We start from the raw sequence: 15,013 nt of genomic DNA on the forward strand, positions 1-15,013 counted from the left end.
GTCCATCATGATGGGGAGAGCATGGTGGAGCAGAGCAAGTCATATGGTGACCAGGAAGAAAGGAGGAGGGGAGGAGGCAAGGAGGGGGAGAAGAGAGAGGGAGGGAGGGAGTAAGGGACAGAGAGGGACAGACAGAGAAACAGACAGACAAGAGGGCCTGGGACAAGACATAGCCTCCAGTGACATGCCCCCATGACCTATTTTCTCTTACTAGGTCTCACTTCCTAAAGTTTCCAGAACCTCCCAAAATAATGCCACCAGGTGGGAACCAAAGCTTGAACACATGAACATATGAGGGACAGTTCATATCCAAATCATAATATCCTGTCCCTGACCCCCAAAGGCTCATGGCCATCTCATAATGCAAAACACATTTAGTGCATTTCCAAGAGTCCCCAAAGTCTTAACAGTTCCAACACAGTTTAAAAGTTCAAGTCTGAAATCCTAGTTACTTGGTAGGCTGAGATGGGGAGGATTGCTGATCAAGGCCAGTCTGGGCAAAAAGTTCATGAGATCCCATCTCAACCCATAGATTGGTACAGTGGCACATGCTTGTCATTTCAGCTACATGGGAGGCTGATATCAAGAGGAATGCAGTTCTAGACCAATTCAGTCAAAAAAAGTTTGCGAGACCCTATCCCAACAGAAAAAAGCTGGGGGTGTAGTGGCACACGCTTGTCATCCTAGCTACATGAGAGGCTGTTATCAGGAGAATCACAGGTCCAGATCAGCCCAGGAAAAAAGTTACCCTATCTCAATGGAAAAAAATTGGGCATGGTGGCATGTGCCTATCATCCCAGTAATGGTAGAAAGTATGAAATAAGAAGATTGAGGTCCTGGCCAGCCTGAGCAAAAAAGCAAGACCCTATCTCAAAAATAACTAGAGAAAAAAGGGCTGGAGGTGTGCTCAAGTGGTAGAGTGCTTGCCTAGAAAGTATAAATCCCTGAGTTCAAACCCTACCACTACCAAAAAAAAAAAGTTCAAGTGCACCTGGGTGTGGTAGAGTATATCTACAACCCTAACTATTTGAAAGGCAGAGGCAGGAAGATCACCAACTCCTGGGAAAGTTGGCAAGACCCTGTCTCAGAGACAAAATAAAAACAAAAGGGTGTGCAAGTTGGTTCAAGTGGTAGAGTTTGGCATGTGCGAGGCCATGGGTTCAATCCCCATCACCTTAAAAAAAAAAAAAGTCCAAAGTCTCTGAGACTCAAGGCAAACTCCAAACTCCCAGATGTGAGCCCCTATAAAAAATAGAGCTGGACAACGGTGGCTCACACCTGTAATACTAGCCACTTAGGAGGTAGAAATCAGGAGGATTGCCATTCAAAGCCAGTCCTGACCCGAATATATAGGGAACTCAAAAAACTAAATTCACCCAAAATTAGTGAACCAATAAAGAAATGTGCAAGTGAACTAAACAGAACTTTCTCAAAAGAAGAAATTCAAATGTCAAAAAACACATGAAAAAATGCTCACCATCTCTAGCCATAAAGGAAATGCAAATTAAAACCACACTAAGATTCCACCTCACCCCTGTTAGAATAGCCATCATTAGCAACACCATCAACAACAGGTGTTGCTAAGGATGCAGGGAAAAAGGAACCCTTTTACACTGCTGGTAGGAATGTAAACTAGTACAACCACTCTGGAAAAAAATTTGGAGGCTTCTTAAAAATCTAAACATAGATCTACCATATGATCCAGCAATACCACTCTTGGGGATATACCCAAAAGAATGTGACACAGGTTACTCCAGAGGCACCTGCACACCCATGTTTATTGCGGCACTATTCACAATAGCCAAGTTATGGAAACAACCAAGATGCCCACTACTGACGAATGGATTAAGAAAATGTGGTATCTATACACAATGGAATTTTATGCAGCCATGAAGAAGAATGAAATCTTATCATTCGCAAGTGGATGGAACTGGAGAACATCATTCTGAGTGAGGTTAGCCTGGCCCAAAAGACCAAAAATCATATGTTCTCCCTCATATGCGGACATTAGATCAAGAGCAAACACAACAAGGGGATTGGACTTTGATCCCATGATAAATCAAGAGCACACAAGGGAGGTATTGAGGATAGGTAAGACACCCAAAAAACTAGATAACATTTGTTGCCCTCAATGCAGAGAAACTAATGCAGATACTTTAAAGCGATAGAGGCCAATAGGAGAAGGGGACCAGGAACTAGACAAAAGGTTAGTTCGAGAAGAATTAATTTAGAAGGTAACACACATGTACAAGAAAGCAGTGCGAGTCAACTCCCTGTATAGCTATCCTTATCTCAACTAGCAAAAACCCTTGGTCCTTCCTATTATTACTCATACTCTCTCTTCAACAAAATTAGAGATAAGGGTAAAATAGTTTCTGCTGGGTAGTGAGGGGGTGGGAGGGGTAAGCGAGGGGGTGGGGGGAAAGGGGGAGAAATGACCCAAACATTGTATGCACATATAAATAAAAGAAAAAAAAAGAAAGCCAGTCCTGGGCAAGTAGTTAAAAAGACTCCATCTTGAAAATACCCAACACAAAGACAGGGCTGGTGGAGTGGCTCAAGTGGTAGACCATCTGTCCAGCAAGCATGAGGCCCTGAGTTCAAACTATAAGACTGCCAAAACAATTTTTTAAAAAAGGAGGAATGAGAAGAAATTGGGTGGTGGGGAGGAAACGAAGGATTGAACCAAAGCAAGACTGAAACCCATCAGGGCAAATGATAACTCCCTTAGCTCCATATCTGGCATCCTGGGCACATGGTGTGATGACATAAGCTCCAATGGACTGGGCTGGTTCTGCCCCAATGTCCTTGCTATTCATAGTCCACATGGCCTCTTCCATTGCCTGTGCCAACATCCTGGGTCTCCACTGCATCTGTGGCATCACCCTCACTCACAGCTTTACTCATTGCCCTTTCAGGTCAATGAATCTGTAGGGATTCCATCCCTGTCACAAACTGTCCAGTCTCCCAGGCTTTCCTTGGAAACCTGAGGGGGAAGCCTCTGTGACCTTGTAACTATTACATTTCACATGCTGGCAAAACCATTATCACATGGAGGACAGCAAGGTCTACTGGCAGCTGGAGCAGTAGCCAGGCTTTCATGGACCAGGGCCACATTGGCTTCTGAGTGCCTGGATGGCTGAGCACCATGAAAAGAATCATAGGGAAACAATTTCCCAGCACCCCCACCCCCAAAGTACTCCTGAGGTACTCTCTTCTTAAGGGAACAATCCTTCAAATGAGTTTTCTCTCTCATACTTTGAGCCCACAATGGGTGGGCTCTGGCCAATTCCTGAGATGCCCTTAAAGCATATTTCCTATTATCCTAATGTAAAGTACTTGGTTTCTTTTTAGTAGTGCTAATTTCTTTAGAAACCACACTTTCCTTGGTTTACAACTCTACACTTGCTTCTTTTCTGGATTTTTCAAACATTTCAGTTCTCCTTTTTACTCACAATTCTTACTGTAAATTTGGCTAAAAGCAGCCAGCAGTATCCAAGTTATAATCTAAATGCTGTACTGCCTTGAAATTTCCTCTGCCTTAGCCTGTTTGTTACCTTTAAACTAGCCTTGACAAAGTCTCAGGGCACGGACAAAATGTAGACAACTATTTTTGCCACAATGTATAACAACAACCTCTAGTCTAATCCAATAGAGTTCTCATTTCCACCTGAAACCTTATGAGCAATCATTACTGTCCGCATTCACTTCAACATTCTGATCCTTTCAGATTCCACCAGAATTCCCTATTAAGCTGAGTTTACAACATTCTAGGGTTTCTCCAGCCCGTATCTTCCAAACTCTAAATTCTTCCCGCAAACCAGTTTCAAAGGCTTAAGAACCACATGGTCGTGCTTGCCTTGACAGCACATATACTAAAACTGGAATGATATAAAGAAGATTAGCATGGCCCCTGGGCAAGGATAACACATAAACTCATGACACATTCCATATTAAAAAAAAAAAAGAAAGAAACAAATGGTCATATTTAACCACAGCCATGATCCCACTTCTCTGCTATCAATTTTCTGTGTCAGTCAAACCATTGCTGTTACAAAATATCTAACAGAAACCTCATAAGGAAGGAAGGATTTATTTTGCACATGATTTCAGAGGTTTCAGTCTATCATAGTAAGGAAAGCATAGTGGAGCAGGGCAAGTCACATCATGGTGACTGGGAAGCAAAGAACAGAGAAAGAGAAAAACAGGAAGGCCTAGGATAAGATACGGCCCCCAGTGACCACTTCCTTCCACTAGGCCTTCCTTCCTAAAATTCCCAGAACCTCCCAAAACAGTGCCACAATCTTGGGACCGAGACTTCAACACAGGAACCTGTGGGGGACATTTCATATTCAAACCATAGTTTCACACCTGTAATCCTAGCTATTCAAGAAGGCAGAGATCAGGAGAATCGAGGTTCAAGGCCAGGCCAGAAAAATAGTTCTCAGGACCCCGTCTCCAAAATAACCACAAAAAATGGACTAGAGGTGTGGCTCAAGTGGTAGAGTGCCTGCTTTGCAAGAAAGTCCTGAGTTCAAACCCCAGTATCACCAAAAAAACAAAAACAAGCAAACAAAAACATGCTGAGGCCAAAAGGGCTGAGGGCATGGCTTAGGTGGTAGAGTGCCTAGCTAGCACAAGACCCTGAATTCAAACCCCAGTACTGCCGAAAAAAGCCAGGCTCGGTGCTGTACGTATGTGATCCCAACTCTTTGGAACTAGTTGGGAGGCAGAGGTGAAAGGATCTTGGTCCACAGCTGGCTTAGGCAAAAGCACAAGACCCTATCTGAAAAATATGTTCAAATGTCAGAACATATGTCTAATAGCACAAGGCCATGAGTTCAAGCTCTAGTACCACCAGAAAAAAGAAAAAGAAAAAGGAATGAAGTACTAATGAAATCTTAATATATACAACAACATGGGATGAACCTGAAATCATTATGCTTGGTGAATGCATCCAATCACAAAAGATCATACACTGTATAATTACATATTTACAAAATGCTCTGTATAGGAAAATCTATAGGGAAATAAAAGTAAGTTAGTGATTCCCCGGGGTTGGGAAGGATGAGGAAGATCTGGGAAAGTGCATGCAAATGAGTATAGGGTCTCTTTCTGGGTGATGAAAATGTTCTAAAATTAGATAGTAGTGAATACACAATTCTCTGAATTTATTAAAAGCCCCTGAATTGCATATTTTAAAATGACGCATTTTATGGTATAAAGTATATCTCAATAAACCTGTTACTTGTAAAATTAGATGGGTATTTTATACCTCCCTTTGAAAACTGTTTAAAAAACACAGCCAGGCATGGTGGTTCATACCTGTAATCCCAGCACTCAAGAAGCTAAGGAAGAAGGATTGTAAATTCAAGGCCACTCTGGGCTACATATCAACATCCTGTCTCAAAAAAAAAAAATCTAATTTATTTTTACTTATATGGTCTTTAGTTATTTCTTGTGGACTTGTGACCTTTCATAACCTTCTATTGATTCTCCACATTATATAGCTTTCAGAATGCTTTCAGTGTTTTTTTTTTTTTTTTTTTTTTGGTGGGACTGGGGTTTGAACTCAGGGCTTCACCCTTGCAAAGGAGGCACTCTACCGCCTGAGCCACACCTGCAGTCAGTTCTGCTCTGGTTATTTTGGAGATGGGGTCTGGCAAACCATCTGCCTGGGCTGGCCTTGAACTGCAAACCTATCAATCTCAACCTCCCAAGTAGACAGCACCTGGAACCATTGGCTCTTTATAAGTAAGATGAGGATTAGTACCTTAAACTGCATGTGAAGGAGTGTAAGTGGTTCAAAGAAATGAAGTTAAAAGCTAACATGCAAGTTTAGTCTGCCAGTATCACAACTTTTCCATATTTCATACACAGTAAAGGAAAACCTCGATAGGAAAAACTGATTTATTCATTCTTTAAAAAAGTATTTATTAAATCCTTCCATGTTCCTCATACTAAGGTAGGAACTGATACATACAATAAATAAGACTGATATCATCACTGCCCTCAAAGGAGGATACAGAGATGTAAACAGAAAATTATAATATAATACAGTATTATGCACTGTGTGTGTATGTGTATATGTGTGTGTGTGTACTTGTTTATTTGCTTGGTTTTTTTTTTAGACAGGTCTTGCTATGTAACCTAGGTTGACCTCAAACTTATATAGCCCAAGCTGGCCTGGAATTCATAATCTGCTTCTGCTTCCCAACTGCTGGGATTACTGGCATGAAACACCATGCCCAGCTACACTGTGTGTATTTATCCAGACGTTTTTGTGGCAAGAATGTTCCAGATGTATAGAATAGCATGTACAAAGGCCCAGAGGCAATTGAGAAAACTATAGAATTAAAAAGCTAGGTGTGTGCAATAGTCTCAGCTATTAAGGAGGCCAATAAAGGAAGATTGTGTGAGCCCAGGAGTTCAGTATCAGCCTGGGCAACATAGTGCAACCCTGTCTCAAAGCAACAATTAAAACAGATTCATCTTGAGGGAGGGCTGAGGATACAATGAGACTTGAAGAGATAAGCAGGAATCAAACCATGTCTGGCTTTATGAGTTTGTTAAGAAGCATCTTTAGAGCAAAGATTGTATTTCATGGCTTTAAAAGGGAAATAGGATTGAAGGTATAGGTAGAGATATAGGTAGAACACTTGTCTAGGAGTCACAAGACCCCGAGTTTAATCCCCAGCACTACAATAAATAAATAAGCAAATAACACGAACATACTTACATTTATAATAATTCTTCTGGCTTCAATATGAAAAACTTACAGGAAAATGAAAGGATCAGAGGCCAAAAGATCTGTCAGGAAGCTACTATAGGGACTGGGGATATGGCTCAAGTAGAACATGCTGCCTGGCAAGCATGAGACCCTGAGTTCAAACTCTAATACCACACACACACAAACAAATAAAGCTACTGTATTAATCCAGATGGCAGCCTGAACTAGGAGGATGGATATAAAGCAGAAAGATTCAAGCTGTTTTAGAAATAGAACCAACCTGCTTTAGTAATGGACTGGATACATGAAGTGGAAAAAAAAATCAAGAATAACTCCTAGATGTTTGGCTTGGTCCTCATGTAGATGATAGTTATCGTTCATGATAGAAACAGGAAGACCCCTGTTTTCCTGCATACATCGGGCTGGGGGAGATAGAAGGATGTCAAGAATAATTAATTCAGACTGGGATATGTTGAGCTAGGAAGACATCAAATCAGTAAACATATGGCTCTGAAGCTCAAAAGTGAGAGAGTCACTCATTCAGCAAAGATTTATTGAGTGCCTCCTCTATACCAAAACTGTGATTATTGTAGGGTTATAACAATGAACAAAACAGAATTGGTCCCAGCCTATATGAACTTAATCTATAAAGCATATAATTAACAACAACAACAAATAAGGAAGTGAAAAAGTTTAGTGGGCTGGGGACATAGCTCAATGGTAGAGCACCTGCCCAGTGTGCATAAAGACCTAGTTCCAGCACCACCAAAAAAAGAAAAAAGATTTCTATAACAGAGAACAACAGGGAGACCTAATTTAGATACAGTGATCAGCTCAGAGAAGACTCATCTGAGATCATATTTAACCTGAGATCTTTACTAGAGATAATAGAAGTTATCCACACATTGATGATAATTGAAGCCATGGGAGTGTATGAGATTATCCATGGAAGTTAAAAGAAGTAGAGTAGGACAGAACTCTGAGAATTGTTACTACTTAAAAGATGGGCAGATAAAGAGGAATCCAAAAAAGAAGCAGCAAAAGCTGGTTATGGTAGCCAAAGAAAGAATATTTCAAGGTGAGTTCAAATGCTATTAAGAGATTTACAATAAGAACAAAACAATTACCCACTTAATTTGATAATGAAGGTGCTGTCAGTGTCCTCAGCAGGAGTCTTTACAGTGAGATAGTCAGTGCCAGACTGAAGAAGGTTGTGGAGAGATTTGGAAGGTGAAGAAGTAGACTGAATGTAGACAAACACCTATCAGTGCAGTGTTCTTTCTCAAATCTCTACTCAATGTATTCTTGTGAGAGTCACCTACAATCCTCACATTGCCAAATCTAGTCGACTTTACCTTATACTCATATTACTTCACGTCTCAGCAGTATTTGACCCATCTAGTAATTTCTTCCTTTTCAAAGCATTTTTCTTCCTTGACTTCTGGGACACCATGTTCTTTACCTCTGATTGAAGCTCCTTGCTAACTTCTTTTCCTCTACCTGCTTGCTAATTATTGAAGGGACTCTTCAATATAGGAGAAGATGATCTCATGTTCTCCCAAGGCTTTATTTATTCATTTGTTATTTTTTGGTACTGGGGAATGAACCCACGTCCTTGCATGTGATAAGCTACCACTGAGCTGCATGGCAAGACTCCCCAGCTAAGGTAAGGACTATCTGTACTCTGGCAAGTTCTGCACTTTTATCTCAGTTTCATTCCATGCTCTAAGCTCCAAAATGATAAATTTATCTCCCTTCCTAACTTCTATCTCTGTTATTTTCTAACAAGCATCTAAAACCTAACAGGTCCAAAATTATATTTTCCCTCAAAACAATCTTCTCAGTTTGGTAAATGGTAAAATTATCCCACTCATCTGCTTAAGGTTAAAAATCAAACAAAAAAACAGGCATTTTTCCTTGATTCCTCTTTTTCTCACTACCCACATCCAAATCAAAAGCAAGTTTTACTGGTTTTTCTTGGAAAACACAGCTCAAAATTAACACCCTCTCCCATTTTTTTGTGGTGCTAGGGATCAAACCCAGGGCTTTGTGTAAGCTAGACAAGCGCTCTACCACTGAACTATACCCCCACCTTTTTTTCCATTTCTATCACTACCACTTTAACCCAAACAGTATTGCTTAGATTTTTTCCACAGCCTGGTAACTGATCTCCTTGCTTCTTCCCTTATCTCTCTATGGCCCATTCTCTACTCAGCAGCAAGATTCTCTTTTAAACTTATACATCAGATAATGCCATTTCCTTGTGAAAGCCCTTCTTTCATGTCTTACTGCACATAGAAGAAAATTTAAATTCCTTGCCACGGCCTATAAGTACTTATTTCTCTGACCTTACCTCAAATAACCTTCCTCTTAACCAACCTTAATATGTGTTCATTCATTTCCAAACATTGCTTATGCACCTAGTTAGACATTGGGTGTTAAAAAGATAATACCTGCCTTTGAAATGTTCACAGTTCAGTGAGTAAAACGGACAGAGCAAAACCCTGTCTATAAAAATCAAGAAAGGCTTTTACTAAAGAAGGAAGAATTACTGGGATGCATTTGAAAGATGGTGAGTTGTGGGTAAAGGTGCAGTCTATGACCAAGAATAGAAAAAAGGTAATGAGTCCATAGTGGGCTCTCCAATTTCTTTGAAAATTATCTAAAGGTAAGTAAAGAATTCCAAACAGGCAGCTTTATCAACCACTGGCACAGAGTACAGAAGAAAAAATGCCCTTGTTAGGTCAATATAGAAATTGGGGATTGTATTTAGAGCGGCAGTTCATTTATTCATTCATTTAAGGACAATGTTTTGGGTATTTGTTACATATTAGGAACTATTCAAATAGAATAATAAAACCAAACAACTCTGTCTTCATGGAGCTTATTTGCAATGTAGGATTTGGACAATAAACAAATATATAATATAAAGTTAGAGATAAGAGCTATAATAAGAAGTAAAGTAGAACAAGGAGCAGACAATGTTGGGACTACTTTAAGATATGAGAATCAGTACAGGTCAGGCTGAGGAAAGAAGTTTTAAGCAGACACCTGCATGAATCAACCTGGGTATTACAGTTATTCAACTTCACAGATTAGGAAAATACATTTTTCAGCCTTTGCTGACTTCACCAAACTGGACCTTCACTAAAGTGATGATTAACTGACCCTTTCTATTTATCGTGATTATTTAACCATGTGTAATTGGTCCCATGATTAGGCAGGTTAAGATTCAAACAACATATAATTTCTCCACTGATGATTAACTAACCCTAGGTTTAGTTATTAACCAAAGGGCTACTCTTTCTCATGTTCATGTGACCTTTTTGACATTTCTCCTTGAGTCTCAGCTGGTTTTTATTTCCTCACAATGTTAAACATAGTATCTCAAATAGGATGGCTCACCCAAGCAATTAAAAACAGGATGCAGCCAAAACTCTAATCCCCTTAGTCTATCTCCAGAGTTAAGACTGGAGGAGGGGAGTAAAACACTGAAGAAACCCACTATCTTCAACCAGAAAATGACTAAGGATCATCTTCATGTTTGGAAAAGGTGTTTTCTGAGAAGAAGAGGAGCTGGGGATGTAGCTTAGTGGTAGACCCTTGCCTGACATGCATGAAACCCTATCTTAGATCCCTAGCACCATGGTGTATGTGTGGACAGGGGTGGGGGTGGGAGGGTGGGGGGGACAGTGAAGCCAAGTACAGTGGAACATGACTATAATCCCAGCACCAGGGAGGCAGTGGCAGGAGGAGTATGAGGCCATCCTGGGCTACACAGCAAATTTAAGGCTAGCCTGAACTACTTATGAGATCTTATCTCAAAAAAAAAAAAAAAAAAAAAAAAAAAAACGGTTGGGATTGCAGGTCAGCATTTGCCTATCATGTGCAAGGCCCTGGGTTCAATATCCAGAACCAAAAAAAGCAAAAAGAAAAAAGGAGAAAGAAGAGAAAACAAAAGTGATAAAATCTTAAGAAACATTCCAAGATAGGACTCCCATGAGGCTACAACATAATCTCAGCAAAGGAGAAAGTGGAAAGAAAAACAGTTTTTACAACTTGGGAACTATTTCAAGTGGGAACTCTTTTCTCTACCTTCCTCTATATTCTTATTATTCCTACCCAAGTCAATGGTTTGCCAACATATGAGGCATCAAGGAAAAGACAAATATTTTCTAAAACTCAAGCAGTCAGTTGTGAACTCTTAAGTGAAGAGTTAACTATTACTAGAAAGGTCACTGACAAATGAAAAAGACCTGCTACTCAGGAGGCAGAGATTGAGAGGATTGCAGTTCGAGGCCAGCCCAGTCAAAAAGTTAAGCAAGACCCCCACCTCAGAGAAGTCTAAATAGGAGAAACATGGTTTAGGCTGGCATGGGTAAAACTGCAAGACAATATTGGGAAAATAATTAAAGCAAAAAGACACAGGGATGTGACACAAGTGGTGGAGCACCTGCCTAGCAAACACAGGCCTTGAGTTCAAATCCCACTGTTGCAAAAAGAAAAAACCTAAATCCTCAGCACCACACAAAAAAAGAAAATGATGAACAAGACATTCCTTCACAAATATAGGTCTATAAGAAAAAGGTCAAGAATTAAACTACCAAATCTGTTGTTTGCAGGGTCAGTTCTATATATTCAAAACAATTTTTAAAAGATGCATATATCTGTAGAGAAAGATGATAAAGCTCCCCAGGACATCCACCAGTTGTAGGAACTGCTTACTAGACCTAGAAAACATAAAGCAAGATTTACCCACATTGTGGCTTTTATAGCCTATCACAGATTCTAAGCCAATAAAAAGTTAACTGGCTGAGGTTTGTATCAAGGAAGAAAGCCAAGAGCAGTTTCTGTCCATTGTGTAGAATGGCAGTCTAAAGAGAATCTTTGATAAAGGAATAAAAAGCAATTAGAATGTGCCTGGAAAAATAATATTTTCTTAACTTTTGTTTTTCATACCTGAGAGATGTGACTAAAACACTGCAAAGCTGTGTCTACAGGGCTTTTGAAGAACATCTTCTCCTGAGGTTTCAGCTATGAAGAGAGTAAGATATACAGTGAGAATATTCACAATAGAATGAAATAAAATACTGATACTGGAATGAAACAGAGTAATTTTTCTGCCTTTTTATAATTGTTATCTGTGTTTGTTTGTTTGTTTGTTTTAATTCATCATCTGTACTTTCTATGTACTTCTTATAGGCTAGGAATGGAACCAGATGGTTTATAATAGGGGAAAAGACTTACATTATCAGAAAGAGCCAGATGCTTGCAAGGAGTACCACAAACAGCACATTTTTCTGAGAGAAAAATGGAAAAAACATTTGGTTTTCATGTGCATGAGGTAATGATTTTCCTAAAGTACATGGTAACGGTCAAGTAGGGCAGCAAGAGAAGGAATGGGTTTTCCTGAATTTAGAATATCATTGTGCCATTAAAGGACATTAACCTAAGCTCTGTTCTCTAAATCAGTATTTCTAAGCCAATATGATGAAATATTAAGGCTTTCACACCATACCTCTACTTATCTCCCTGTCTTTAAAAAAATTCTTGATTTTTCATCTGTGAGACAGAGAGATAATTCTAAACACCCAACAGGAATGCTGGTGTACATTCACAAGAGTACTGGGGTGGGGCACTGGTAGCTCATGCTTGTAATCCTAGCTACTTGGGAGGCTGACATTGGGAGGATCAAGGTTTGAGGCCAGCCTGGGCAAATAGTTCTCAAGACCCCCATCTCCAAAATAACCAGAACAAAATGGACTGAAGGTGTGACTCAAGCAGTAGAGGAGCTGCTTTGCAAATGTGAAGCCTGAGTTCAAATCCCAGTCCCACCCCACCCCCTAAAAAAAGTATTAGGAAGAACACAATGGTCTTAGCTTTAAGTTACTCTTGTATTTTGTTTTTTCTTTTTTTTTTATCCTATCTACCTGGCAGCAGGCACACACTGAGTTATAAGAAACTCCTCAGTCACTCCACCCTGTTGTCACATTGCTAATATCTTGCTTTTAAGCTCTCCTGTTCTTATTTCCAATTAATTCAATCTGGAAAAGGCAAAAATTAAATTTCCTATTCTTTCCTTATAAATTGCAATTTTACTTATGACAATGCTAGTTATTTATTGAGAGCCATGTCAGGAAAAAACATCACATGGCTTATGCTTCAGAGACAAATCACTACAAAGTGAACTGCTATTACCCATCTTATTACATTAGCAGATAACTTAAAAGGATCATGAAACTCACATAGAGAAAAAAGCTTCTCCAGATACCACCTAACCTGATTGTTCTTTCCTTAGGGAAGGAAAAGATTTTTTCCCCCTCTAGTTTACCCTCCATATTGTTGCCAGTGTGAGCTAGCAAGTGCAAATTATTATTATTTTTTATGGGACAACACAGCACTTTCAAAGCTGGTGCCCTACCACTTAAACCATACCTCCAGTCCATTTTGGCCTGGTTATTTTGGAGATGGGATCTCTAGAACTATTTGCCCAGCTGGCCTTGAACTGTGATCCTCCTAATCTCAGCTCCCAAGTAGCTAGGATTATAGGCGTGAGCCACTGGTGCCCGGTGATGTCATGTCTTTATACATGTGGTTGCCTTAAACTAGAATGACCTTCCTTGCTTTATCCACTTGGTAACCTATGCAATCCTATTGCATAGAATTAGTACCTCTTCTGCGAAGTCTTCCTTGAGAAAAGCACCCTACTCTAAATCCCTCTTCTACAAAGAATTTTCATACCTTGTAATGTTTTGTTGTTGTTTGAGATAGTCTCACTATGTTGCCCAGGCTGGTCTTGGACTCCTGGACTCAGGTAACCCTTCTGACTGAATCTACCCAGTAGCTAGGACTATAGAAGCCTGCCATTATGTCTGTTCACCTAGACCTTAGAAGTATTCTTGCATTAAAAAAAAAAAAAAAAAAACAGGGCTGGGAGTGCAGCTCAGTGGTAAAGAACTTGCCTAGCATGATGGAGGGCCTAGGTTCAATCTCCAGCACCACACACATACACAATCATAAATTCAACTCTCCTATGACTGAGTAGCTGTAAGAACTTGTTTAGATCACTTATGTTCTCTGAGTCAGTTTTCCTCATTTGTAAAATAGTTCTACTAGTTAGTAACCACCACTGAGGACTGTGGTGAAGATTACTAAAAATTGGCATGGATAGCCAGGTGCAGTGACATATACCTATAATCCAGCATTTGGGAGGCTAATGCAGGAGGAGCTCAAGAGGGCTGGTGGAATGACTCAAGTGTTAGAGTGCCTCCCTAGCAAGTGTGAGGCCCTGCGTTCAAACCCTAGTGCTGCAAAAAGAAAACAAAAAGGGAGGGTCTCAAGATTAAGACTGTCCTATGCTACACAGCAAGCCACCACCTTGAAAACATTTTAGAAAAAATTCTGTTTACTTTGCTTGGGGTATTTTTGGTTCATTTCACGAATTTACTTATTTAATCCACACAATGAACTTGAGTGTGTTGAGAATGGCTGTCCTTTTATCATTATTAATACTATTATTTATTTTTGCTTTTTTTGGTAGCACTGAGGTTTGAACTCAGTGACTTGGAATTGCTAGGCAGGCACTCTAACACTTGAGCCACTCCACAAGCTTTGTTTACCTTAAATAAATAATGTAACAAATGTACTTAAAAATTGGTACATGTGAAATGCTTTTTTAAACTGTAAAGTCACACTATCATAATCATTGACTTCAAAACACTATTGAATAGCCTTTTCTCTCTCTTTTTTTTTTTTTGGTGGTACTGGAGTTTGAACTCAGAGCCTTAAGCTTGCTAGGCAGGCGCTCTACCACTCGAGCCACTATGCCAGCACTGATGAGTACCTTTTGATGCTCAAGTAACATTTGTTAAATCATTTAGCAGCATTTTTTATTAATGGATTCTTTCAATTTTCAAAATCAACAGTTTTTTACAGTATCCACACCACTATAGGCTTACCAAGTGATTTTAATTATAAGACACAGAGAAATGGCTAATCATTATATCTAGATTAAAACAATTTTGCCTGAATCTTGAAAACAAGTAAGTCACTCACCAAGAGTCACACACTTTTTACAGAAAATATGGCCACAATTGGTGACAAAGAAATGGGCCCCATCTTTTCGGAAACACTGGTTGCAGTGAAACCAATCCATTCTGCAGCAGATAAAGAATAAGAATAGAATGATGGAGGAGATACATCTAAGATATATTTTAAGCACATATGTAAATATCACAGTGTATCCTCCTGTACAACTATTATAGACTAATAAAAAATTTTAAA

The 15,013-nt window shown here is 39.6% G+C and overlaps 1 protein-coding gene and 1 non-coding gene across 22 annotated transcripts in view; one reads left to right on the top strand and one right to left on the bottom strand.

Moving 5' to 3' along the window:
- The window catches only part of Rnf212b (ring finger protein 212B), an 87,736-nt gene that overhangs the window by 34,170 nt on the left and 38,553 nt on the right, over positions 1 to 15,013 (bottom strand). For 11 of the 21 annotated variants that reach the window (XM_074068352.1, XM_074068353.1, XM_074068358.1 and 8 more), the window contains 3 exons: positions 14,786 to 14,886; positions 11,978 to 12,030; positions 11,690 to 11,764 (listed from right to left, as the gene is read on the bottom strand). The exons of 4 other annotated variants lie outside the window; for them this stretch is intronic. In XM_074068352.1, coding sequence (XP_073924453.1) covers positions 11,690 to 11,764; positions 11,978 to 12,030; positions 14,786 to 14,886 — 229 coding nt within the window. Of the gene's footprint in view, positions 1 to 7,010; positions 7,153 to 11,689; positions 11,765 to 11,977; positions 12,031 to 14,785; positions 14,887 to 15,013 lie in introns of all 21 variants that reach the window. 6 more of the 21 variants (XM_074068362.1, XM_074068361.1, XM_074068369.1 and 3 more) reach the window with 2 other exon arrangements.
- Positions 3,852 to 3,958, top strand: LOC141422022 (U6 spliceosomal RNA). Its single transcript, XR_012446691.1, has one exon. It is a non-coding gene; the product is annotated as a U6 spliceosomal RNA (small nuclear RNA).

The sequence above is a fragment of the Castor canadensis genome, chromosome 3 (genome assembly GCF_047511655.1).
Source record: "Castor canadensis chromosome 3, mCasCan1.hap1v2, whole genome shotgun sequence".
Taxonomy (NCBI): domain Eukaryota; kingdom Metazoa; phylum Chordata; class Mammalia; order Rodentia; family Castoridae; genus Castor; species Castor canadensis.